This window comes from Mesoplodon bidens (assembly GCF_964165515.1).
Source record: "Mesoplodon bidens genome assembly, chromosome: 11".
Lineage (NCBI taxonomy): Eukaryota > Metazoa > Chordata > Mammalia > Artiodactyla > Ziphiidae > Mesoplodon > Mesoplodon bidens.
The window spans coordinates 42155440-42179648 of NC_138167.1; the positions used below are offsets into that span (position 1 = coordinate 42155440).

General features: G+C 39.5%; 2 protein-coding genes across 2 annotated transcripts in view; one reads left to right on the top strand and one right to left on the bottom strand.

Annotated features, from left to right (window-relative positions):
* Positions 1-24209, bottom strand: part of RBMS2 (RNA binding motif single stranded interacting protein 2) — a 91392-nt gene that overhangs the window by 63911 nt on the left and 3272 nt on the right. The window lies entirely within an intron of this gene.
* On the top strand, positions 4135-4293 carry LOC308625395 (small ribosomal subunit protein eS27-like; the record flags this gene model as incomplete). Its single annotated transcript, XM_081249508.1, has 1 exon — positions 4135-4293. The coding sequence occupies one exon, from the start codon at positions 4135-4137 to the stop codon at positions 4291-4293; it is 159 nt and encodes a 52-aa protein (XP_081105634.1).

The following is a 24209-nucleotide window of genomic DNA, read 5'->3' on the forward strand; positions in this document are numbered from 1 at the left end:
ATGATATCTTAGAATTTAAGATAGTTAAAACTGTAAGTTTTAGAGAGAAGCAGACATGAGTTCAAATCCTGACACCACTGTTAGTTACTGTTTATGTAATTTTAGGCCAAGTTACTTCTCTAATTTACTCATTTCCAAAATGGAGATAATACCTACTTCATTTGCCTTTGGAATCAAATCGAAGTTCTGGTTCAGTCCTGTCACTCACAAGCTGAGTGACACTGGGAGAATTACCTCACGTCTGAACCTTACTTCTCTCATCTGTAAAATATAGTAAATAAATAGTCTCTGCTTCCTAAATTGTAGTGAACTGAAATAAGGCAATATATATAAAGCCCTTAGGCAGGTATCTGGCACTTGGCACACACTCAACAGATGTTAGCTCCAGTTTGATTAATTACCCTACTGTCTCCCAGTGTATCCCTCTGGGTACTGTATAACCCAGATTTTATGATCTGAAGTGAACATTTCCCAAAACCAGTATCTTAGTTACATTCAAAAGATCATACTAGGACTAGGCAGGCTAAACTATGTAAGTGGAAATACTGAATAAGAAATTTCAGGAATCACCCAATCCAATTTCACTTCTCTGCCTTCTACAAGCAAACAATCCGATTATTTGGAAATTCTTTTCATAACTCCCAATCTCTTGGAAATTGGTGGATCGTCTCTTATCTCTAGGAATAAAAGGAAACAAAATAGTACAGAATCAAAGTACACTAGACAAGACATCCCAGCTCCCATTTCTCTAGAGTCCTACTACTCTAAGAAACTGAAATAGATATAGAAAAAAGGAGGATCTTCATGTATCCTGAAATTTAACACCATTTTGCCATTCTAAAAGTAGGAAGTATCAGAAGGGAGATAAAGAAGGATCCAATTAAATAAATTCTATTTTATAAATTCTATATAAATAAATTTCATATGTATTTACTAATACAAAAACCTGTATGTTTATACTCTGATTATAAGTTTAGGGTCATAAAAGTAAAATGACCCAGATTGGTGAACTGATGCCAAAGGTCAATTATGTCAAAGAGCACCAACAGGACTGGAAACTACACCCTTTACTCTGGTAAGTATATTTTTAAAGGAGGCTATGGAATCTTGTGGAAGTGACAGAGAAGGTAATGAAGTTCTGTGGTTATATTCAGTAAGTATATGAGAAGAGGAAGAATCCTATTTCTTCCAGTGTGTTTACTTTGATCACCACCCCCCATCTGCTTTGCCCATTATATTGCTTACATTTTTCCAGATTTAGTCAATGCCTCTCAAATTCTTGGTTCTCTTGAGCCCAGCACCCAAAAGTTGTTTTGAGGGGACAAAGTAAAATAAGTTATTTGGAACATCTCTTGGATGGAGACATTTATACCTCAGATTCAATATAGACTGGTTTGTGATTTCTCCAGAAAAACTGTAACAGGGAAGAACAAATCTGACTACATATTGGACCTGTTTCTTTTACTTTAACCTTTGTATTCTATTGCTTTTGCTACAAGAATGTTGCCTATAGCCTGAAATATACAGGATAGCCCATTCTCAAGGCTCTGACATTTAAAGGTATAAAACTTTTCCATTCCTACAGAGATAAAAAGTTGCAGAACAGAGAATAACATTTGTCATGTTGGAGGTTTACAGGAACAATATGACCTGACCTACGTGGACAGATGCAAGAACAAAGGATTCTGACATGAAGAAGTTTGCAGCAACCAACTACAACCCCTCCCCTTTTAGTAAAAAAGAAGCCTAAATTCTAACTTGGGTAAGATGGATCTTTAGGACACTAGTCCACCACTTCTCGGTCTGCTGGCTTTCTGAATAAAGTCACTATTCCTTGCCCCAACAACTTGTCTCTCAGTTTACTGGCCTGTCCTTCGGCAAGCAGCACAAGCTTGGACTCAGTAACAAAACAACACTTTTAAGTATGTGTCTCAGGTACAGAGCAGTTGGGGTCAGATCAACCCTAACTTGTATGTTTAAAGATGACTGCATGCAACTATTGGGCCCTCCACATCAGAGTGGAGAACTCAAGGAATGTATTACCTGCAGATATGCCAGACCCTAGCTGTAGGACTAGAGCCAGGCTGATGTAGCACATGTGTCTGCCAGCAGTGAGACAGGGCCAAGTTTGTTAGTGGAGCTCTGAATATGGTTCAGAGACCTGAATAAGTATATTAGGGCCAAGGTTTTTTTTTTCCCCAGCTATTCATATTCTCTGTGGGGACTTCCCTGGCAGTCCAGTGGTTGAGACTCCATGCTTCCACTGCAGGGCGTGTGGGTTTGATCCCTGGTCAGGGAAGAAAGATCGTGGCCAAAAAATATATATATATATATATATATTTCAAATAAATATATAATATAAATTTATATTTATATAAATATATGGTATTTTATATATATATATATATATATATATATATATATATATATGTATTCTCTGTGGATTATCTTTCCTCCCACTGATTAACTTTTGTGTCCAAAAGTCTAGGTCATGAAAAAAGACCAAAAAGTTCAATTTATTTAATGGTAAAGAGATGAGGTAATGCCTTAAGAAGAAGTGGGAAAAAAAAAAAAGTTTAACACATCAGCTTCCTTAAGTAGGAAAATTTAAGGATCTGAATCAAACAACTAGAAAAGCTTAGCCCTGTCCCCTTCGAATGTAGGATGGAATGACAAAATTGGTCTAAAACTAGATATTGGGAAAGTTTGGCCTCTCAACTCCTTGACTTAACTCATTGGAAAACAGGGGAAAAGACAGGCAACTCTGAAGAATTATTTATCTCATACCCTGGATATCAGTGCTAATAGTATATTCTCCTCTTCTATAACAACAGATATTTCTGGCCAAAACTTACTACAGAGAATATCCTAACAAAATTTTCAAGTAGACTTTTCCTTTGCCAGACACTAAAGAAATACAGGAATCAAATCTTCTAGAATCACTGGACCAGAAAATTAGTATAATGTAGAAAGAAAAGACTAGACTGGATTCTATGCAAACCCAGAATGGACTGCATTGATGGGTAATATTATAGTCTCCAAATATATGTTTCCTTTACACTTGAGACATTAATTTTGTTTGGCTTCAGCTATCCCTAAAATAAGTAGCTCCGATGATCCCCATAAGGGTCCACAACTGAATTGAATAATTAGAACCAAATGAAATGGCTGCTTATGTAGGTTAAATATAAATTTTTTCAAATAGTCAAATATTGGTAATTTCATATGGTTAAATTTAATACTGCAAGAAGGGTGAGACTGGGGAGATGATAATGAGTCAGAATACTGATGAATTGGATAGTTCCTTTCCTTTGTCCTCTCTCATTTTCAGACTGAAAAAACAAAAACCCCAGGAAGGTAAACTCACTTGCATAAGGTCATAGGGGTCAAATATCTGACACCAGAATCCAGACTTTGTCTCAATTCAACATTGTTCCCATACCAATCTGATTTGACTGTAAAATTTAGAATTCTGATATATATATCTTTTGGGGTCAGAAATAATAAAGAAATAATCCTAGGATTTCAGAGGTGAAAGTTCAACTGTTTTCCTCAAATCAGCTTTTTATCTCAAGTGATAAAGCAGTGATACCTAATATTTTGGCCTATTCTTAAATTACACAATGGATGATATTTCTAGGGATAAATTTATAATGCAAAGAAGAAGAAGATTTGTAGAAACCTATAGTTGTTGGGAAGTGCTGCTAATTAAGTATTCAAGATTCTACCTGAGGTTTAATTCATTATGTATTTAGAAGGTAATTTGCTTGAATTCTGCTTTCCTTCCGGGGATAATTTGTACCATACTCTGAAACTCTCAGATGAAACATAAGATTTGAATATAAGAAGTGGTTTCTAAAACATCAATGTACATTATTTATAAGATCACTAGTCACTGGCAGGGTTTACCAGAAGAATAAGCTTGATGAGGATGGGGGCTGTGACTATTTTGTGTACCCCATTATATCCCTAGCATTTTACAGTACCTGGCTAATTTAAAATTTAAAAATATTTGTCAGCAGTGACAACCTCCCATGAGAACTTGCTTCTTGAAAAGGATCTCCTTCATCCCTATCTAGAAGAAGAGAAGAGGAGAGAGGAAACTGCCTAGCGCAGAGACCCAATTCCTACTCCATGGATGTGAAATGCCCAGGATGCTATAAAATCATCACTCTCTTTAGTCATGCACGAATACTAGGTTTATGTGTTGGCTGCTCTACTGTCCTCTGGCAGCCTACAGGAGAAAAAGCAAAGCTTATAGAAAGATGCTCCTTCAGACAGAAGCAGCACTAAAAGCACCCTGAATCAGGATGAATGGGAAACCATTCCAACAAACACATTTTGGATACACACACACACACACATCTTTTTTTTAATATTTGGTCAATGAACGAGTGGAATAATCTTGAACACTAAATTTACATCTGAAAAGATATTACTCATTAAAAAACACTGATATAAAGCAGAAACTAACACATCATTGTAAAGCAATTATACTCCAATAAAGATGTTAAAAAAAAAAACACTGAAAATAGTGTTGACAGTGATAGAATGGCACATTAGGACATCTAGGAGCTTTTTCCTTTATATTTACAATACATACTATTTTCCTTCTATGGCTTATTTTTTTGTCATTAGGTAGTCAGAAAGCTTGAATTTACTTGTGTCTCTCATCTGTGTACTAGATAAAACTGTACCCCCATCATCACATAAAAAGATACCACCTCAAAAGGTCCATTATAAATTTGTATTCCCATAGCATTTTGTACAAAATTTTTGCAGGCTTTTAACTCTACTTACTGCCCTCCCTCTTGTACCCAGATGGTGAGTTCCTAGGAAGCAGGCACCAACTTTATTCATCTTTTTATCTTTAACACCTAAACATAATTTATGCTCAAGAATGTTAGCTGTAAGAATACAATTTTCAATTTCTTTTTTTTTGTTTCTGTTTTTGTTTTGTTTTTTGCGGTACGCGGGCCTCTCACTGTTGTGGCCTCTCCCGTTGCGGAGCACAGGCTCTGGACGCGCAGGCTCAGCGGCCATGGATCACGGGCCTAGCTGCTCCGCGACATGTGTGATCTTCCCGGACCGGGTCATGAACCCGTGTGCCCTGAATCGGCAGGCAGACTCTCAACCACTGCACCACCAGGGAAGCCCCAATTTCTTTTAAGTATCTCCAATGGGAAAGTGAATCTCAATGAACATTAAGAGAACACTGCCACCACCTGGATAATATAGGTCATGCACCCTTTAGCAAATACCAGGAAGAGAAAGCACAGAATTTGTGTATAGGTAGGTCAGAAGTTTGAAATTTAAACCCAGCTCTATCATTTGCTGTGTTAAATTGGAAAATCTCAATCTTTTAAAACATCAGTTTCCCCTTCTACAAAATGGGCATACTATCTGTTCTATTTCTCAGGGATAATGACAGTCAAATTAGATAATGACTGTAAAAGTACTTTATTGATTACAAAGCATTTTCCAAGTGTGAGACCACAGGTGATATTTACTATACCATGTTGAGTAAAACAAATCCATCTTTTTTTATTGAATATTTTATTAACATAATAGTTGTCTAAACAAATCCATCTTATTCCTTCCCGCAAATCTAAGTAAATTACCTTCAGCTTGAGAATCAGAGCCAACTCATAAAATTTTAGAGGCCTAATGGCAAATTTCTTTCTTTACATGTTAATGTGGACTCACTATCATTAACTTATTGAAATGTGTTGTTGAACATAAAAATATGTTAAAATTAAAACTACGTGGAGATACCATTTCTCACCCACCAGACTGGCAAAAATCCAAAAGCTTGACAACAAACTGAGTTGTCAAATAAGTTGGAGAGACTGTGGTAAAAAGCCTGTCATATATTGTTTGTGCAAACAGAAAACAGCATAACTCCTTTTGCACTATTTAGCAAAATTACATATCTTTTTACCCTTCAACCTAACAGTTCTACTTCTAGGAATATATTCCAAAGATACAATGGCAAAAATAAGAAAAAACAATATGTACAAGGCATATTCAGACCAGTAAGCAAGGAAGCTATCAAAGAATACTGGGGTTGGGCTTCCCTGGTGGTGCAGTGGTTGAGAGTCCACCTGCTGATGCAGGGGACACGGGTTTGTGCCCCGGTCTGGGAAGATCCCACATGCCGCAGAGCGGCTAGGCCCGTGAGTCATGGCCGCTGAGCCTGCGCATCTGGAGCCTGTGCTCCGCAACGGGAGAGGCCACAACAGTGAGAGGTCAGCGTACCGCAAAAAAAAAAAAAAAAAAAAAAAAGAATACTGGCGTTGTTTTACTGCACACTTTAAATTTGTAATCTTAAAATGAGATTTGAATTTTTATTGAGTACCTTTAAAAAGGTAGCATCAAAATGATAAAATTAACATCTGTTATGAATCACATCTAAAACTGGGTATAACAGAAATTTTATTTCCTGATATAATTTCAGGGGAACTAATGTTTAGGAAAGCTATTAGGTGAATGTTTACTTATTTATTTATTTATTTTATACAGCAGGTTCTTCTTAGTCATCCATTTTATACACATCAGTGTACACATGTCAATTCCAATCGCCCAATTCATCACACCACCATCCCCACCCCCCACGGCTTTCACCCCTTGGTGTCCATACATTTGTTCTCTACATCTGTGTCTCAACTTCTGCCCTGCAAACCAGTTCATCTGTACCATTTTTCTAGGTTCCACATACATGCGTTAATATACAATATTTGATCCATCCACGTCTCAACAAATGACCCAATTTCGTTCCTTTTTATGGCTGAGTAATATTCCATTGTATATATGTACCACATCTTCTTTTTTTTTTTTTTTTTTTTTTGCGGTAGGCGGGCCTCTCACTGTTGTGGCCTCTCCCCTTGCAGAGCACAGGCTCCGGACGCGCAGGCTCAGCAGCCATGGCTCACGGGCCTAGCCGCTCTGCGGCATGTGGGATCTTCCCAGACCGGGGCACGAACCCGTGTCCCCTGCATCGGCAGGCGGACTCTCAACCACTGCGCCACCAGGGAAGCCCCACATCTTCTTTATCCATTCATCTGTCGATGAGCATTTAGGTTGCTTCCATGACCTGGCTATTGTAAATAGTGCTGCAGTGAACATTGGGGTGCATGTGTCTTTTTGATTTACGGTTTTCTCTGGGTATATGCCCAGTAGTGGGATTGCTGGATCATATGGTAATTCTATTTTTAGTTTTTTTTTTTTTTTTTTTTTTAGTAATTTATTTATTTATTTTTGCTGTGTTGGGTCTTCGTTTCTGTGCGAGGGCTTTCTCTAGTTGTGGCAAGCGGGGGCCACTCTTCATCGCGGTGCGCGGGCCTTTCACTATCGCGGCCTCTCTTGTTGCGGAGCACAGGCTCCAGACGCGCAGGCTCAGTAGCTGTGGCTCACGGGCCTAGTTGCTCTGCAGCATGTGGGATCCTCCCAGACCAGGGCTCGAACCCGTGTCCCCTGCATTAGCAGGCAGACTCTCAACCACTGCGCCACCATGGAAGCCCTATTTTTAGTTTTTTAAGGAACCTCCATACTGTTCTCCATAGTGGCTGTATCAATTGACATTCCCACCAACAGTGCAAGAGGGTTCCCTTTTCTCCACACCCTCTCCAGCATTTGTTGTCTGTAGATTTTTTGATGATGCCCATTCTAACTGGTGTGAGGTGATACCTCATTGTAGTTTTGATATGCATTTCTCTAATAATTAGTGATGTTGAGGAGCTTTTCAAATGCTTCTTGGCCATCTGTATGTCTTCTTTGGAGAAAGGCCTATTTAGGTCTTCTGCCCATTTTTGGATTGGGTTGTTTGTTTCTTTAATATTGAGCTGCATGAGTTGTTTATATATTTTGGAGATTAATCCTTTGTCCGTTGATTCGTTTGCAAATATTTTCTCCCATTCTGAGGGTTGTCTTTTCATCGTTTATGGTTTCATTTGCTGTGTAAAAGCTTTTAAGTTTCATTAGGTCCCATCTGTTTATTTTTGTTATTTCCATTACTCTAGGAGGTGGATCAAAAAAGATCTTGCTGTGATTTATGTCAAAGAGTGTTCCTCCTATGTTTTCCTCTAAGAATTTTAGAGTGTCAGGTCTTACATTTAGGTCTCTAATCCATTTTGAGTTTATTTTTGTGTGTGGCGTTAGGGAGTGTTCTAATTTCATTCTTTTACGTGTAATTGTCCAGTTTTCCCAGCATCATTTTTTTTCCTTTTTTTTTTTCTTTTGCGGTACGCGGGCCCCCCAGTGTTGTGGCCTCTCCCGTTGCGGAGCACAGGCTCTGGACGCATAGGATCAGTGGCCATGGCTCACGGGCCCAGCCGCTCCACGGCATGTGGGATCTTCCCGGACCGGGGCACGAACCCGTGTCCCCTGCATCAGCAGGTGGACTCTCAACCACTGCGCCACCAGAGAAGCCCCCCAGCACCACTTATTGAAGAGACTGTCTTTTCTCCATTGTATATCCTTGCCTCCTTTGTCATAGATTAGTTGACCATAGGTGCGTGGGTTTATCTCCGGGCTTTCTATCTTGTTTCATTGATCTATCTTTCTGTTTTTGTGCCAGTACCATATTGTCTTGATTACTGTAGCTTTGTAGTATAGTCTGAAGTCAGGGAGTCTGATTCCTCCAGCTCCATTTTTTCCCCTCAAGACTGCTTTGGCTATTCGGGGTCTTTTGTGTCTCCATACAAATTTTAAGATTTTTTGTTCCAGTTCCATAAAAAATGCCATTGGTAATTCAATAGGGATTGCATTGAATCTGTAGATTGTTTTGGGTAGTATAGTCATTTTCACAATATTGATTCCTCCAATGCAAGAACATGGTATATCTCTCCATCTGTTGGTATCATCTTTAATTTCTTTCATCAGTGTCTTATAGTTTTCTGCATACAGGTCTTTTGTCTCCCTAGGTAGGTTTATTCCTAGGTATTTTATTCTTTTTGTTGCAATGGTAAATGGAAATGTTTCCTTAATTTCTCTTTCAGATTTTTCATCATTAGTGTATAGGGATGCAAGAGATTTCTGTGCATTAACTTTGTATCCTGCAACTTTACCAAATTCATTGATTAGCTCTAGTAGTTTTCTGGTGGCATTTTTAGGATTCTCTATGTATAGTATCACGTCATCTGCAAACAGTGACAATTTTACTTCTTCTTTTCCAATTTGTATTCTTTTTATTTCTTTTTCTTCTCTGATTGCCATGGCTAGAACTTCCAAAACTAAGTTGAATAATAGTGGTGAGAGTGGACATCCTTGTCTTGTTCCTGATCTTAGAGGAAATGCTTTCAGTTTTTCACCATTGAGAATGATGTTTACTGTGGGTTTGTCATATATGGCCTTTATTATCTTGAGGTAGGTTCCCTCTATGCCCACTTTCTGGAGAGCTTTTATCATAAATGGGTGTTGAATTTTTTCAAAAGCTTTTTCTGCATCTATTGAGATGATCATATGGTTTTTATTCTTCAATTTGTTAATATGGTGTATCACATCGATGATTTGTGTATATTGAAGAATCCTTGCATCCCTGGGATAACTCCCACTTGATCATGATGTATGACCCTTTTAATGTGTTGTTGGATTCTGTTTGCTAGTATTTTGCTGAGGATTTTTGCATCTATATTCATCAGTGATATTGGTCTGTAATTTTCTTTTTTGTAGTATCTTTGTCTGGTTTTGGTATCAGGGTGATGGTGGCCTCATAGAATGAGTTTGGGAGTGTTCCTTCCTCTGCAATTTTTTGGAAGAGTTTGAGAAGGATGGGTGTTAGCTCTTCTCTAAATGTTTGATAGAATTCACCTGTGAAGCCATCTGGTCCTGGACTTTTGTTTGTTGGATGGTTTTTAATCACAGTTTCAATTTCATTACTTGTGATTGGTCTGTTCATATTTTCTATTTCTTCCTGGTTCAGTCTTCGAAGGTTATACCTTTCTAAGAATTTGTCCATTTCTTCCAGGTTGTCCATTTTATTGGCATAGAGCTGCTTGTAGTAGTCTCTTAGGATGCTTTGTATTTCTGCAGTGTCCGTTGTAACTTCTTTTTCATTTCTAATTTTATTGATTTGAGTCTTCTCCCTCTTTTTCTTGATGAGTCTGGCTAATGGTTTATCAATCTTGTTTATCTTCTCAAAGAACCAGCTTTTAGTTTTACTGATCTTTGCTACTGTTTTCTTTGTTTCTATTTCATTTATTTCTGCTCTGATCTTTATGATTTCTTTCTTTCTGCTAACTTTGGGTTTTGTTTGTTCTTCTTTCTCTAGTTCCTTTAGGTGTAAGGTTAGATTATTTATTTGACATTCTTCTTGTTTCTTGAGGTAGGCTTGTATAGCTATAAACTTCCCTCTTAGAACTGTTTTTGCTGCATCCCATAGGTTTGGGATCATCGTGTTTTCATTGTCATTTGTCTCTAGGTATTTTTTGATTTCCGCTTTGATTTCTTCAGTGATCTCTTGGTTATTTAGTAACGTATTGTCTAGCCTACATATGTTTGTGTTTTTTACATTTTTTTCCCTGTAATTGATTTCTAATCTCATAGCATTGTGGTCAGAAAAGACGCTTGATATGATTTCAATTTTCTTAAATTTATTGAGGCTTGATTTGTGAACCAAGATGTGATCTATCCTGGAGAATGTTCCATGCACACTTAAGAAGAAAGTGTAATCTGCTGTTTTTGGATGGAATGTCCTATAAATATCAATTAAATCTGTCTGGTCTATTGTGTCATTTAAAGTTTCTGTTTCCTTATTTATTTTCATTTTGGATGATCTGTCCATTGGTATAAGTGAGGTGTTAAAGTCCCCCACTATTACTGTGTTACTGTCGATTTCCTCTTTTATAGCTATTAGTAGTTGCTTTATGTATCGAGGTGCTCCTATGTTGGGTGCATGTATATTTATAATTGTTATATCTTCTTCTTGGATTGATCCCTTGATCATTATGTAGTGTCCTTCCTTGTCCCTTGTAACATCTTTATTTTAAAGTCTATTTTATTGGAAATGAGTATTGCTACTCCAGCTTTCTTTTGATTTGCATTTGCATGGAATATCTTTCTCCATCTTCTCACTTTCAGTCTGTATGTGTCCCTAAGTCTGAAGTGGGTGTCCTGTAAACAGCATAAATATGGGTCTTGTTTTTGTATCCATTCAGCAAGCCTGTGTCTTTTGGTTGGAGCATTTAATCCATTCATGTTTAAGGTAATTATAGATATGTATGTTCCTATGACCATTTTCTGAATTGTTTTGGATTTGTTTTTGTAGGTCCTTTTCTTCTCTTGTGTTTCCCGGTTAGAGAAGTTCCTTTAGCTTTGTTGTAGAGCTGGTTTGGTGGTGCTGAATTCTCTTAGCTTTTGCTTGTCTGTAAAGCTTTTGATTTCTCCATCGAATCTGAATGAGATCCTTGCCAGGTAGAGTAATCTTGGTTGTCGGTTCTTCCCTTTCATCACTTTAAGTATATCATGCCACTCCCTTCTGGCTTGTAGAGTTTCTGCTGAGAAATCAGCTGTTAACCTTATGGGAGTTCCCTTGTATGTTATTTGTTGTTTTTCCCTTGCCGTTTTCAATAATTTTTCTTTGTCTTTAATTTCTGCCAGTTTGATTACTATGTCTCTCGGTGTGTTTCTCCTTGGGTTTATCCTGTATGGGACTCGCTGTGCTTCCTGGACTTGGGTGGCTATTTCCTTTCCCATGTTAGGGAAGTTTTCGACTATAATCCCTTCAAATATTTTCTCAGGTCCTTTCTCTCTCTCTCCCCCTTCTGGGACCCCTATAATGCGAATGTTGTTGCGTTTAATATTGTCCCAGAGGTCTCTTAGGCTGTCTTCATTTCTTTTCATTCTTTTTTCTTTATTCTGTTCTGCCGCAGTGGATTCCACCATTCTGTCTTCCAGGTCACTTAACCGTTCTTCTGCCTCAGTTATTCTGCTATTGATCCCTTCTAGTGTAGTTTTCATGTCAGTTATTGTATTGTTCATCTCTGTTTGTTCTTTAATTCTTCTAAGTCTTTGTTAAACATTTATTGCATCTTCTCGATCTTTGCCTCCATCCTTTTCCCGAGGTCCGGGATCATCTTCACTATCATTATTCTGAATTCTTTTTCTGGAAGGTTGCCTATCTCCACTTCATTTAGTTGTTTTTCTGGGGTTTTATCTTGTTCCTTCATCTGGTACATAGCCCTCTGACTTTTCATCTTGTCTATCTTTCTGTGAATGTGGTTTTTGATCCACAGGCTGCAGGATTGTAGTTCTTCTTGCTTCTGCTGTCTGCCCTCTGGTGGATCTAGGTGAATGCTTTATAAATTACTGTTTCTAATTTTCGGTCATACCCTCATGATTCCAGCAAGCTAGTCCTATTTTCTAAGATATGTATCAAATCTAGTACACGTTAAAAATCCTATAAGGTCCTAGGTAGTTTTCATTTAATTATTCATTAAAGAAACACTTATTCTCCTATTGTAACAAGTGTGAAGTCTTTCGACTGTTAATAAAAGATCCGTCAACCATCAAAAAAAAAACAAAACAAAACTACTTGGGGTTGTGTGAAAGAATTCAAGAGTCAACTTGAGGGGACTCCCACTGTCCAGTGATGGGACATTTGAGCATCAAAAAGAATAACAACTGCAAAGAATGTAAACATATCATAGCTGTTCAAAATCATAATAATTTTTAAAACTCTGATCACCTTTGGAGGATATTACAGAACCAACTTATTATTCTATAACTTAGCAAGTAAAGAGAAACAAATCAAATATACAGCCTACTTTTTCTATATGAACTGTATCCCTGCATGACCAAATAGTTGATGAAGCAAAGTCCTTATTTATAGAAGAATTTAAAATAATAACTAAGGAATGATAGAATAGCACCACTTTGTAACCCCTAGTGAAACGTTCATTTGGGTAATGATTATCAAATGTTATTAAAAATCATTAGGTTAAAAACTGATTGGGTATCATAAGGAAAAAAAACTATATACAAATATCCGTTATGAACGTCGATGTAAAAAACCTCAACAAAATTATTAGCAAACCGAGGGACTTCCCTGGTGGCGCAGTGGTTAAGAATCCGCCTGCCTATGCAGGGGACACGGGTTCGAGCCCTAGTCCAGGAAGATCCCACATGCCACAGAACAACTAAGCCCTTGTGCCTCAACTACTGAGACTGTGCTCTAGAGCCCGCAAGCCACAACTACCGAGCCCACATGCTACAACTAATGAAGCCCGCATGCCTAGAGCCCATGCTCCGCAACTAGAGAAGCCACAGCAATGAGAAGCCCACTCGCCGCAACAAGAGAAAGCCCACGCGCAGCAACAAAGACCCAAAAGAGCCAAAAATAAATAAATTAAATAAATAAAAATTTAAAAGTATTAGCAAACTGAATTCAGGAACATATATAAGAGGTGTAAACACCATGACCAACTGCAGTTAGTGCCAGGAACCCAAGGCTGGTTAAATGTTCAAAAATCAACTAATGTAATTTGGCATATTAAAAGAGTAAAGGCAAAATCCCCATGATCATCTCAGTAAATGCAGAACTAGTATTTGACAGAATCTGATATTCATTCATGATAAAATCTCCCAGCTAATAATAGGAGGAAATTTCCTCATTTTGATAGATAAAAAAGTTATAAATACCCTACAGCTAACTTCATACCTAACGCTAAAAGACTGAATGCATTCCCTGTAAAATCAGGAACAAGGCAAAGGTGTCTGCTCTCACCATTTCTATTCAACATTATGCTGGAAGTTCTAGACAATGCCCTAAGAAAAAGCAAACAAACAACAAAACCAAAACCAAATAGCTTAAAGGAATCCAGATTGGAAAGGAAGAAATAAAACTGTCCTTATTCAAGACATGATAGTCTATGTAGAAAATTCTAAGGAACCCACAATAAAACTACTAGAATTAGTAAATGAGTCCAGGGAGGTCACAGGATACAAGATCAATATATAAAAATCAACTATATTTCTATACACTGGCAATAAACAGACTGAAATGAAATTAAGAAAACAATTCCATTCATAATAATATCAAAAGGACTTAAATAGGAATAAATTTAACAAAACAAATGTAAAATTTATACACCAAAAAGTATAAAACATTGCTGAGAGAAATTAAAGTAGTAATTGTTAAGATGGTAATTTCCCCAAAATTGATATATAGTTTAAATGCAATTCCTCTCAAAATCCTAGTAGGTTCTTTGTAGAAGTTGATAAGCTGATGAAAGTGCAAAAGACCTAGGAGAACCAAAACAATTTTGAAAAAGAACAATTGAAAGATTTACACTAACTGTAATTGATTTCAAAGCTTACGAGAAAGCTAAAGTACTCAAGAGAATGTGGTATTATTATAAAGATAGGAATGTAAATCAATGGAACAGAATTGAGAGACCAGAAAGAAACACTTACATTAATGGTCAACTGATTTTCAACAAAGGTGTCAAGACATTTCAATGAGGAAAGAAGTTTTCCACAAATAGTGCTGGAATAATTGGATATCCACGTGCAAAAAAGAAAAACTTAGACCCTTACCTCATACCATACACAAAAATTAATTCAAAATGGATCACAGAATTAAATGAAAAAGCTTAAAACTATAGTCTTCTAGAAGAAAACAGGAGAAAATCTTCATGACTCTGGGCTAGCAGAATTCTCAGAGACAACACCAAAAGCATGAGGCATAAAAGAAAAATATGATAAATTGTACTTCAATAAAATTTAAAACTTTTGATTTTTAAGAGATACCATTAAGAAAATGAAAAAACAAGCCACTGGCTGGAAGAAAATATTGCAAATCACATATCTGAAAAAAGACTTGTATCTAGAATATATAAAGAACTCTTATGACTCAATAATAAGACAATAACCCAATTTTAAAATGTGCAAAAGACTTGAATAGACACTTCACCAAAGACACCCAAATGACTAATAAGCACATAAAAAGCTGTTCAGAATCATTGGGTTTTAGGGAAATGCAAATTAAAACCACAATGAGATACTACTACATGCCCATTAGAATGGCTATAATAAAAAAGACAGACAATAGTAAGTGATGATGAGGATGTAGAGAAACCAAACCTCTCATACATTGCTGGTGGGAATGTAAAATGGTAAGCCACTTTGGAAAACTGGCAGTTTCTTAAAAAGTTAATCACATCTTTACCACACAGCTTTATAAAGTTTTGATATCCTGTAGAGAAGTCCAGACCCTTCTTCACTCTTTTACAAAATTATCTTGGCTTCTGTTTTGTCTTCTACTATCAATAAAATTTTAGGATTCATGAAAATTCTGTGCAAAACCCTGTTGAGATTTTAATTGGAACTGTGTTAAGTTTATAAGTTACTTTGGGGAGAGCCTCCATATTTTTGATTGTTTCCCTCCATTTAACACAGTATATTAGTTGTCTACTACTGCATAAAATATTACCGTAAACTTAGTAGTATATAACAACACATATTTATTATCTCACAGTTTCTATGGGTCAGTTGTCTGGGCATGGCTTAGCTACGCTATAGTCAGTGTTGGCCAGGGCTGAGTTCTCATCTGAGGCTCAAGTTGGGAAGGATCCACTTCTGTCACATGATTTTTGGCAGCATTCAGTTCCTTGCAGGCTGTTGGATGAGGGCCTCAATTTCTTGCTGCGTGTTGGCTAGGGGCTGCCTTCAGTTTCTTATCATGTGGCCTTCTCCTTAGGACAGCTCACAAAATGGCAGTTTGCTTCTTGAATGCCAACAAAGGAGAGAAACCTTTGCCAGATTTTATTTCTTAAAAGCAAATCAGGGCTTCCCTGGTGGCACAGTGGTTCAGAATCTGCCTGCTAATGCAGGGGACACGGGTTCGAACCCTGGTCCGGGAAGATCCCACATGCCGCGGAGCAACTAAGCCCGTGTGTCACAACTACTGAGCCTGCGCTCTAGAACCCACGAACCACAACTACTGAGCCCATGTGCCACAACTACTAAAGCCCATACACCTGGAGGCTGTGCTCCGCAACAAGAGAGGCCGCAATAGTGAGAGGCCCGCACACCGCAATGAAGAGTGGCCCCTGCCTGCCACAACTAGAGAAAGCCCTTGCACAGAAACGAAGACCCAACGCAGCAAAAATAAAAATTATAAAATGAATAAATAAATAAATCTTAAAAAAAAAGAGTAATCTATATTTGCTAAGTGTCCTCATCTGTCATTTGTTTCTTTCCCCATTCATTTTTCTCTATATTTTAAGTTATGTTAGATTTGGGAAATCATCAATGGTTCCATAAAAACACAACATAACCAGATTTGCATTACTGAAAGATCACTTGTGGCTATGCTATTAAGAACAGAAGTGAGTGAAACTGATGGGAGGGAGAACTAAATTAAGAAGCTTAACTAGAATAGTAAGAATGGGGAGAAGTAGATGGATTTGACACCTATTATAGGATCTGAAGGATGAGGAAATCAAAGATCACATGTGATTCCAGCTGAATAATGGATTTTGATATTCACTGAATAGAAAATACAGATGAAGAAATCTGACTATGTAAAGATAAAAAATTCCTACATGGCAAAACTGCAAAAGGAAAACCAAAAGTCAAATGATAAACTGGGAGGAGGAAGAATGTATGCAACTCATTTCACAAAAGGCTAATATCCAACAAAAACATAGGAAAATACATGAATAATTCATAAAAACAGAAACACAAATGGTTCTTAAACACATAAAAAGATGCTCAACCTCACTGGTAATTTTTAAAAAGTAAAATAAAAACAACACTGAAAAAAAAACAAACACTGAGATACCATTTTATACCTATTGGATAAACAAACATTAAAAAACAAAGTGATAATGAACTGAGGTAAGGGTGGAAAAACAAGTACTCTTCTGATTGTTGGTGAGAGTAGAAAATGGTATGACCAATATGGAAGGCAATATGGTAACATCTATCAAAATTACAAACGTATATACCTTTTTTAAAAAAATAAATTTATTTATTTATTTTTGGCTGCATTGGGTCTTCGTTGTTGCATGCGAGCTCTTTGACTCAGCAATTCTACTTCTAGGATTCAACTTACAGTTATATTTGCAAACTTGCAAAATAAAAGGATATGTAATCTTATTCACTGCAGCATTGTATTAGCTAAGGTAACCATAAAATAAATTGTTTTGTTTTGTCCAAATCGGCACACTTTTATAAGAGAAAGGGGACACTATTAATATTTAAGCTGGACATTATATACACTACCAAATGTAAAATAGATAGCTAGTGGGAAGCAGCAGCATAGCACAAGGTCAGCTTGGTGTTTTGTTTTGTTTTGTTTTTTGCGGTATGCGGGCCCCTCACTGTTGTGGCCTCTCCCGTTGCGGAGCACAGGCTCCGGACACGCAGGCTCAGCGGCCATGGCTCACGGGCCCAGCCGCTCCACGGCATGTGGGATCTTCCCAGACCGGGGCACGAACCCGTGTCCCCTGCATCAGCAGGCGGACTCTCAACCACTGCGCCACCAGGGAAGCCCCAGCTTGGTGTTTTGTGACCACCTAGAGGGGTGGGAGGGAGACGCAAGAGGGAGGAGATATGGGGATATATGTATATGTATAGCTGATTCACTATGTTACAAAGCAGACACACCATTGTAAAGCAATTATACTCCAATAAAGAAAAAAAAAAAATTAAGCTGGGACAATTGGCATAGCTGAGACTGTCCCAAACAAACCAGGAAATGAAGTCATTCTAATAATAACAAAAGATGGAAAACAATACAAATATTCACCAACAGGGGATTTTTAAAATAATAATACATAATAATACATCCAGACAATGGAATACTACATAGCCATAAAAAGAAGCACATTATACACTGATTTGGAAGGTTCTCCAAGGCGTATAGTAAAAAAAAAAAATTTAAGGAAAAATATAAAACAGTGCTTATATTATATTACCATTTGTGTAAAAGAGGAAAAAATATAATTGCTTAGAAATGAATAAAATATATCTGGAAGGATATATAGAAAACCAATAACAACGTTTGCCACTGGAAAGGGGAAGTGGGTAGCTAGGAAACAGAAACAGGAGGGTGACTTCACCATATGCCCATTTGTACCTTTTGAATTTTGAACCAGATGAATAAATAAAATTTTAAAAGAAAACAGTTCTATTAATGAGTTGGCTAATTGATAAGTTTTATGACCTATATTTTTTCCCTGCTTGAGCTTATATGCTGAATAATAAAAATTCTGTTGAAACTATCACAACATTGTTAATCGGCTATACCCCAATATAAACTAAAAAGTTTTAAAAAAAATTTTTAGAAAGGAAAAAAAATTCTGTTAAACCTTGTAATCCTATAGAGTTCCTTAAATAGTTTTTAAATCATTTTAACTCTGTTATAAATACAGGAATGAGAATTATGCAAATCAAAACTAAGATAATATTTCATAAAAATTTGAAATCAAGTACTAGTATTGCCAGTAACTATCACAGAAAATTTATATGTACTTATTACTTTTTTCCATTTCTGTATTTAATAATTCTCAAAAAATGGCAATTATATTATATTAGTAACCATTTCATATATCATAAATTTATTTGGCACCTCTGTAATTTTTCACCTAATCAAACTGGACTGGAATAATAAATGCAAATCAGTAAATAAATACACTTAGCTCTGAAAATCTCTTACCTAAGTAGTAGTTACTACATAAATTACCTGATAATCTAAAATGGTTTTACCTAAAAATTTCCCAAAGATCAGAGAGCTGTAACAACAGCTTTTAGCAAATTGACAGGTAAAAGTGGATGATGTAAAACGTTTCAAATTACATAACATCTTGAGAAATTATGGCTTATGGAGTGTTCAACTAGATAAGTGTAGTTAAAAATTAATTTTACCTAGTCTTTTAGAGAATGTTTTTGGTCACTATATGGCAATATAAGATTCTGAAAACATCTTTCATATTCTTTTTTGTTTGTTTGTTTGTTTGTTTTTGTTTTTGCGGTATGCGGGCCTCTCACTGTTGTGGCCTCTCCCGCTGCGGAGCACAGGCTCCGGACGCGCAGGCTCAGCGGCCATGGCTCACGGGCCCAGCCGCTCCGCGGCATGTGGGATCCTCCCGGACCGGGGCACGAACCCGCGTCCCCTGCATCGGCAGGCGGACTCTCAACCACTGCGCCACCAGGGAAGCCCTTTCATATTCTTTAGGTTAAAAAAAAGTTTAGAAAAGGTATGAGGGCTTCCCTGGTGGCACACTGGTTGAGAGTCCGCCTGCCGATGCAGGGGACACGGGTTCGTGCCCTGGTCCGGGAGGATCCCACATGCCGCGGAGCGGCTGGGCCCGTGAGCCATGGCCGCTGAGCCTGCGTGTCTGGAGCCTGTGGTCCACAACGGGAGAGGCCACAACAGTGAGAGGCCCGCGTACTGCAAAAAAAAAAAAAAAAAAGGTATGAAAATGATACCAATCACTTAAGTTTTTTTCTTTTTGCTGTTCAAATTCTTTCAAATTAGCTTTAGTCTACAAAGAGCTTTTTAAAATATTTTTAAGAGACTTTAGCAAAATCAACATTCTCTTAGCATCTTATAATAATATGGACTTGCTATAATCTATTCTTATGGACATCAGAGAAGCCAAATTACAGGAGACATTTGGCAAAATAAAGAAAACGTGTATTAGGCATCATAAATCTCACCAGTGTGATGATAATATTGTGACTTGTTTTGACATGCTCATGTTTATATTTTTCAGTCCTATAAAATTTGTGTGTAACTGCTAAACCAAAGAGGAATTAGGAAAGCATACTGGAATAGATCATAGATAACTTAGAGGATATTTCATTTACTCCATGAAGGTCTAACATCAAGTTAAAATATGTGCACCAGCACCATAGTGCTCTAGTATCAGAATCTAAACCCTATTCAAGGGGAATTCTCAGCGGTCCGGTGGTTAGGACTCAGCGCTTTCACTGCCAGGGCCCAGGTTCGATCCCTGGCCAGAGAACTAAGATCCCACATGCCGGGACCCAGGTTCGATCCCTGGCCGGAGAACTAAGATCCCACATGCCGTGCAGTGCAGCCAAATTAAAAAAAATTTTTTTTAATTAAAAAAAAATCCTGGGCTTCCCTGGTGGCACAGTGGTTGAGAGTCCGCCTGCTGATGCAGGGGACACGGGTTCGTGCCCCGGACCGGGAGGATCCCACATGCCGCGGACCGGCTGGGCCCGTGAGCCATGGCCGCTGAGGCTGCACGTCCGGAGCCTGCGCTCCACAACGGGAGAGGCCACAACAGTGAGAGGCCCGTGTACTGCAAAAATAAATAAAAAAAAAAAAAAAGAAAAAAAAAATCCTATTCCAATACACGTGCTTAACTAATGATGTCTTAGGAGTTTTTAAACATATTAATCTATTTGCTGACCTTGATGAATTATTATTTAAACTTTCAACTCCAATGAATCCCTTAAAGCCTGTGAGCCCAAAGCAACACAATGGCAGCATCAGCTAAGTTTCACCATAATAAATAATAAATAATAACTGAGCATAAAGAAGTGGTAAGTGTAACAACTTTCTCAAAAAACTTGGTGATGGAAGGAATACAGATAAGAGTAAAAATATAGCAATTATATCTCAAATTTAAAAAAAAGAAAAAAAAGCAATATTGATGGAAAATCTGAATTACATAAAGCTACTTAACTGAAATATATTTTAATTTAATCACACACAAAAAGAGTCAAAATATAGTGGCTGTTTCTTAAGATGGCAGAGTCTTGAGCATAATTAAATGCTGAATGATGGAGTCATCAGAAGAAGTTGAAAAATAGAGTAAAGTAAGTAGAGAGATTAACCTGAGAGTGGAGGAAGGATTCCTCTTAAATAGTATCTGAAGAGATAAATGTTGGTTATGAGTGTAATGGCAGGAAACTGAGGGCTTCTTTAGGAAGCAATGGGATGGTAAGTTTAAATGAAAGAGGAGCTTTAAAAGAAGTTTACTATGGAGTTGCCTTTAGGCTGTGGCTGAATATTTTTATCATAGTATTCAAAACTCTTCATAATGCAGCCCCCAGTATATCCTCAGCTTCACTGGTCCACACATTCTCACTCCCAACCAAACTCACTCCAACCAAACTCATCTAGAGTCCCTCAACTGTTCCTCTCATGACGTTTGTTCTTGCAGAGCCCTCTGTCTGGAACACCTTTCTCCTAATGTGCCTGCAAACATCTCTCAACCTTTAAGAGTTGGCTCCACACAAGGGATCCCCCAGAGGGAGCCCCACTTCAGCATCACTGGCTTAACCATGGCCTCCCCTCCCTCCCTCGGGTGGGAGGGGGTTCCTAACCCCCTCTCTGTTTTCCCTGGAGGCAGATGTCACAAAGCATTTGTAAGTTGCTTCAGGTGCAAGAACACCGCCCACTCAGGACGTAGCCCCATTATCCTTTTCAGACTGGCCACACACTAGGGCAGTCTGAGGAGCTAGCCGGGACCAGGTGGTGGAGTAGCAGCTTGGTGTTCTGACTGCCTAGCATCCTTCTCTAGCATTGTGATGCCACCTCCCCTCCTTGTCCCAAGGTTGTGAGGCTTTGTCTTTCCCTTTGGTGTCACATGAGTAGAACAGGGTCCCCAAAGCCCATGTGATCATTTCCCAGGCATCATTCCCTGGTGCCTGTGTGATCCTGCTTCAAGCAGGTAGGGGAAGAGGGCTCCAGGGCTGGCCAGGAGCGACACCTCCTGAAGGAAAATGGGAGCTTCTGATTCTAAGGCCCTGGCCTAGGCCCCTATCCTAATATTGCAGGAGGGGCCTCTCTCCCAAGCCCCATCCTAAGGGTTAGCCCTTGGGCCACATCTGCCATGGGGTCCGGCCATGCTTTTCTGACTAAATAAGCAATAAGAGGCTCTAAGCTGATCCAGTTCCGAGGCCCCTTTCTGCCCTGCCTTGGGTCTCCTTGCCTCCAGGTGAAGGAAGAGCTGGCGCCACCCGCTTTCCTATCAGACTTGTCCAAGTGTTCCAAGGGACTCGTGACCAGAGCCCAGGATGGCTTGGTGGGAGTGTCCCCGCTGCTTCTGCATGAAGCCCGGCTCCAGAGGTCTCGTTCTCGCCAGAACCCTGCCCTGCCCCCATGCAGTTCCTCACTGGAAATGCCGCACCCCCACTCACCCTCTCCTCCCTTTGCTGGAGAGGCAGCTCAGCCAAATAGGTCTAAGCAGGGTCCATCGGTGTGGACCAGAGCCAGCCTGAAGTCATTATGCACCTTCTGGTCTCCAGTTTCACAGTGTGTTAGGGGCAAGAGATGACTGCAAGACTTGCTCCTTAGAGGAATCAGGCCAGACTCAGTTTTGGAGGAAGGCAAGATTGAGAGGGAGCCAGTTCACCCCAGGATCTCTTCCGGGGTTTCCTACCAGCCCTTCCTGTTTGAGGCTGGTCTTCGGGAAGCAATAGGCCACCAGGCCTGGTCGACCCCAGTTCACGCCATGCCAGGAATCTGCCCACCTGCCAGGTTCAGTTCTTTAAGGTGCCTCTTCAGGGACACAGTGTGTCTCTCTGATTGGGCTTCTAAATCAAAAGCCTGATGTTCGTTTCCCTCTCATAGGGGGAGCTTTGGACACAGGACCAATTTGGAAAGGGTCAGAGCTTCCACTCTGCACACTGTAGAGGGGACACTCTGTAGGTCCATGGCTCCCTTACTATAGCGAGGTTGAGTAAATTTGCCTTCAGTTAACCTGGGACCTTCTGTTTAATTCCCTCCTGCCTCCCAAAGATTTTGACCATTTTATAAATTCACCTCTGTTAACAGTGGCCCAGAAACTTCTCTGTGCGAAAAGCATGGGAAGTCTAAAGGCAGTCATTCCCTGGGAAATGGATCACGTTCTGTTTTGCTACCCCTACCCTGTTCATGAGGCCTCATTCAGTAAGGCAACCCCCGCGTAAGGCTGTCCTGTATCCCATGTCCCAGACACGTCAAGCGTCTGCGGAAAGTAAGCTTGTTTTCCCCTTCAGGTCTTCAGTCGGTTACTTGCCACTACTGTCCCTCAGTTGCCTTTTTTGTAAAATGGGGTTTTAGTTTTGTCCTTTTATTTTATTTATTTATTTATTTTTTGCAGTACGCAGGCCTTTCACTGTTGTGGCCTTTCCCGTTGCGGAGCACAGGCTCCGGACGCGCAGGCTCAGCGGCCATGGCTCACGGGCCCAGCCGCTCCGCAGCATGTGGGATCTTCCCGGACCGGGGCATGAACCCGTGTCCCCTGCACCGGCAGGCGGACTCTCAACCACTGCGCCACCAGGGAAGCCCTGTCCTTTTATTTTAATACTGGTAAATACTTGCATTCAAGCAGGGGAGGGAAGGCAGGGGTCTTGGCCCCCTGCCCCATTCCTTTACTGCTGTGGGGCTTGCCCCTGGAGCAGACCCTCCTCTTTGCGCCCCGTGAGCTTCTTTGCTAGTAGTATCTCAGATTTTACATGTTCCATGTCGTGCCACGTAACCCCCTTCAAGATACCATTTGGAGGGTGGGGGAGATCTGCTTCCCACTGTGACTGGGCTGTGGGGTTCTCACTACCTTGCTTACAGGTGCATGGTTTGATAAACCTGTTGTATTCAAAAACTTGAGGGGCTTCCCTGGTGGCACAGTGGTTAAGAATCCGCCTGCCAATGCAGGGGCACGGGTTCGAGCCCTGGCCCGGGGAAGATCCCACATGCCGTGGAGCAACTAAGCCCATGTGCCACAACTACTGAGCTTGCGTTCGAGAGCTCGCAGGCCACAACTACTGAAGCCTGCGCGCCTAGAGCCCGTGCTCCGCAACAAGAGAAGCCACTGCAGTAAGAAGCCCACGCACAGCAACAAAGACCAAACGCAGCCAAAAATAAAAATAAATAATAAATAAAAATTAAAAAAAAAAACTTGAAATGTAGGATGCCACTGTCTGTTGATATTTTTGGAATATCTGTACTACTTACAATTAATGAATAAAAGTGGGTTTAGGGCTTCCCTGGTGGTGCAGTGGTTAAGAATCCGCCTGCCAATGCAGGGGACACGGGTTCGAGCCCTGGTGCGGGAAGATCCCACATGCTGCGGAGCAACTAAGCCCGTGCACCACAACTACTGAGCCTGCCCTCTAGAGCCTGCGAGCCACAACTATGGAAGCCCACGTGCCACAACTACTGAAGCCTGCATGCCTAGAGCCCATGCTCCACAACAAGAGAAGCCACCTCAATGAGAAGCCCACGCACCGCAACAAAGAGTAGCCCCCGC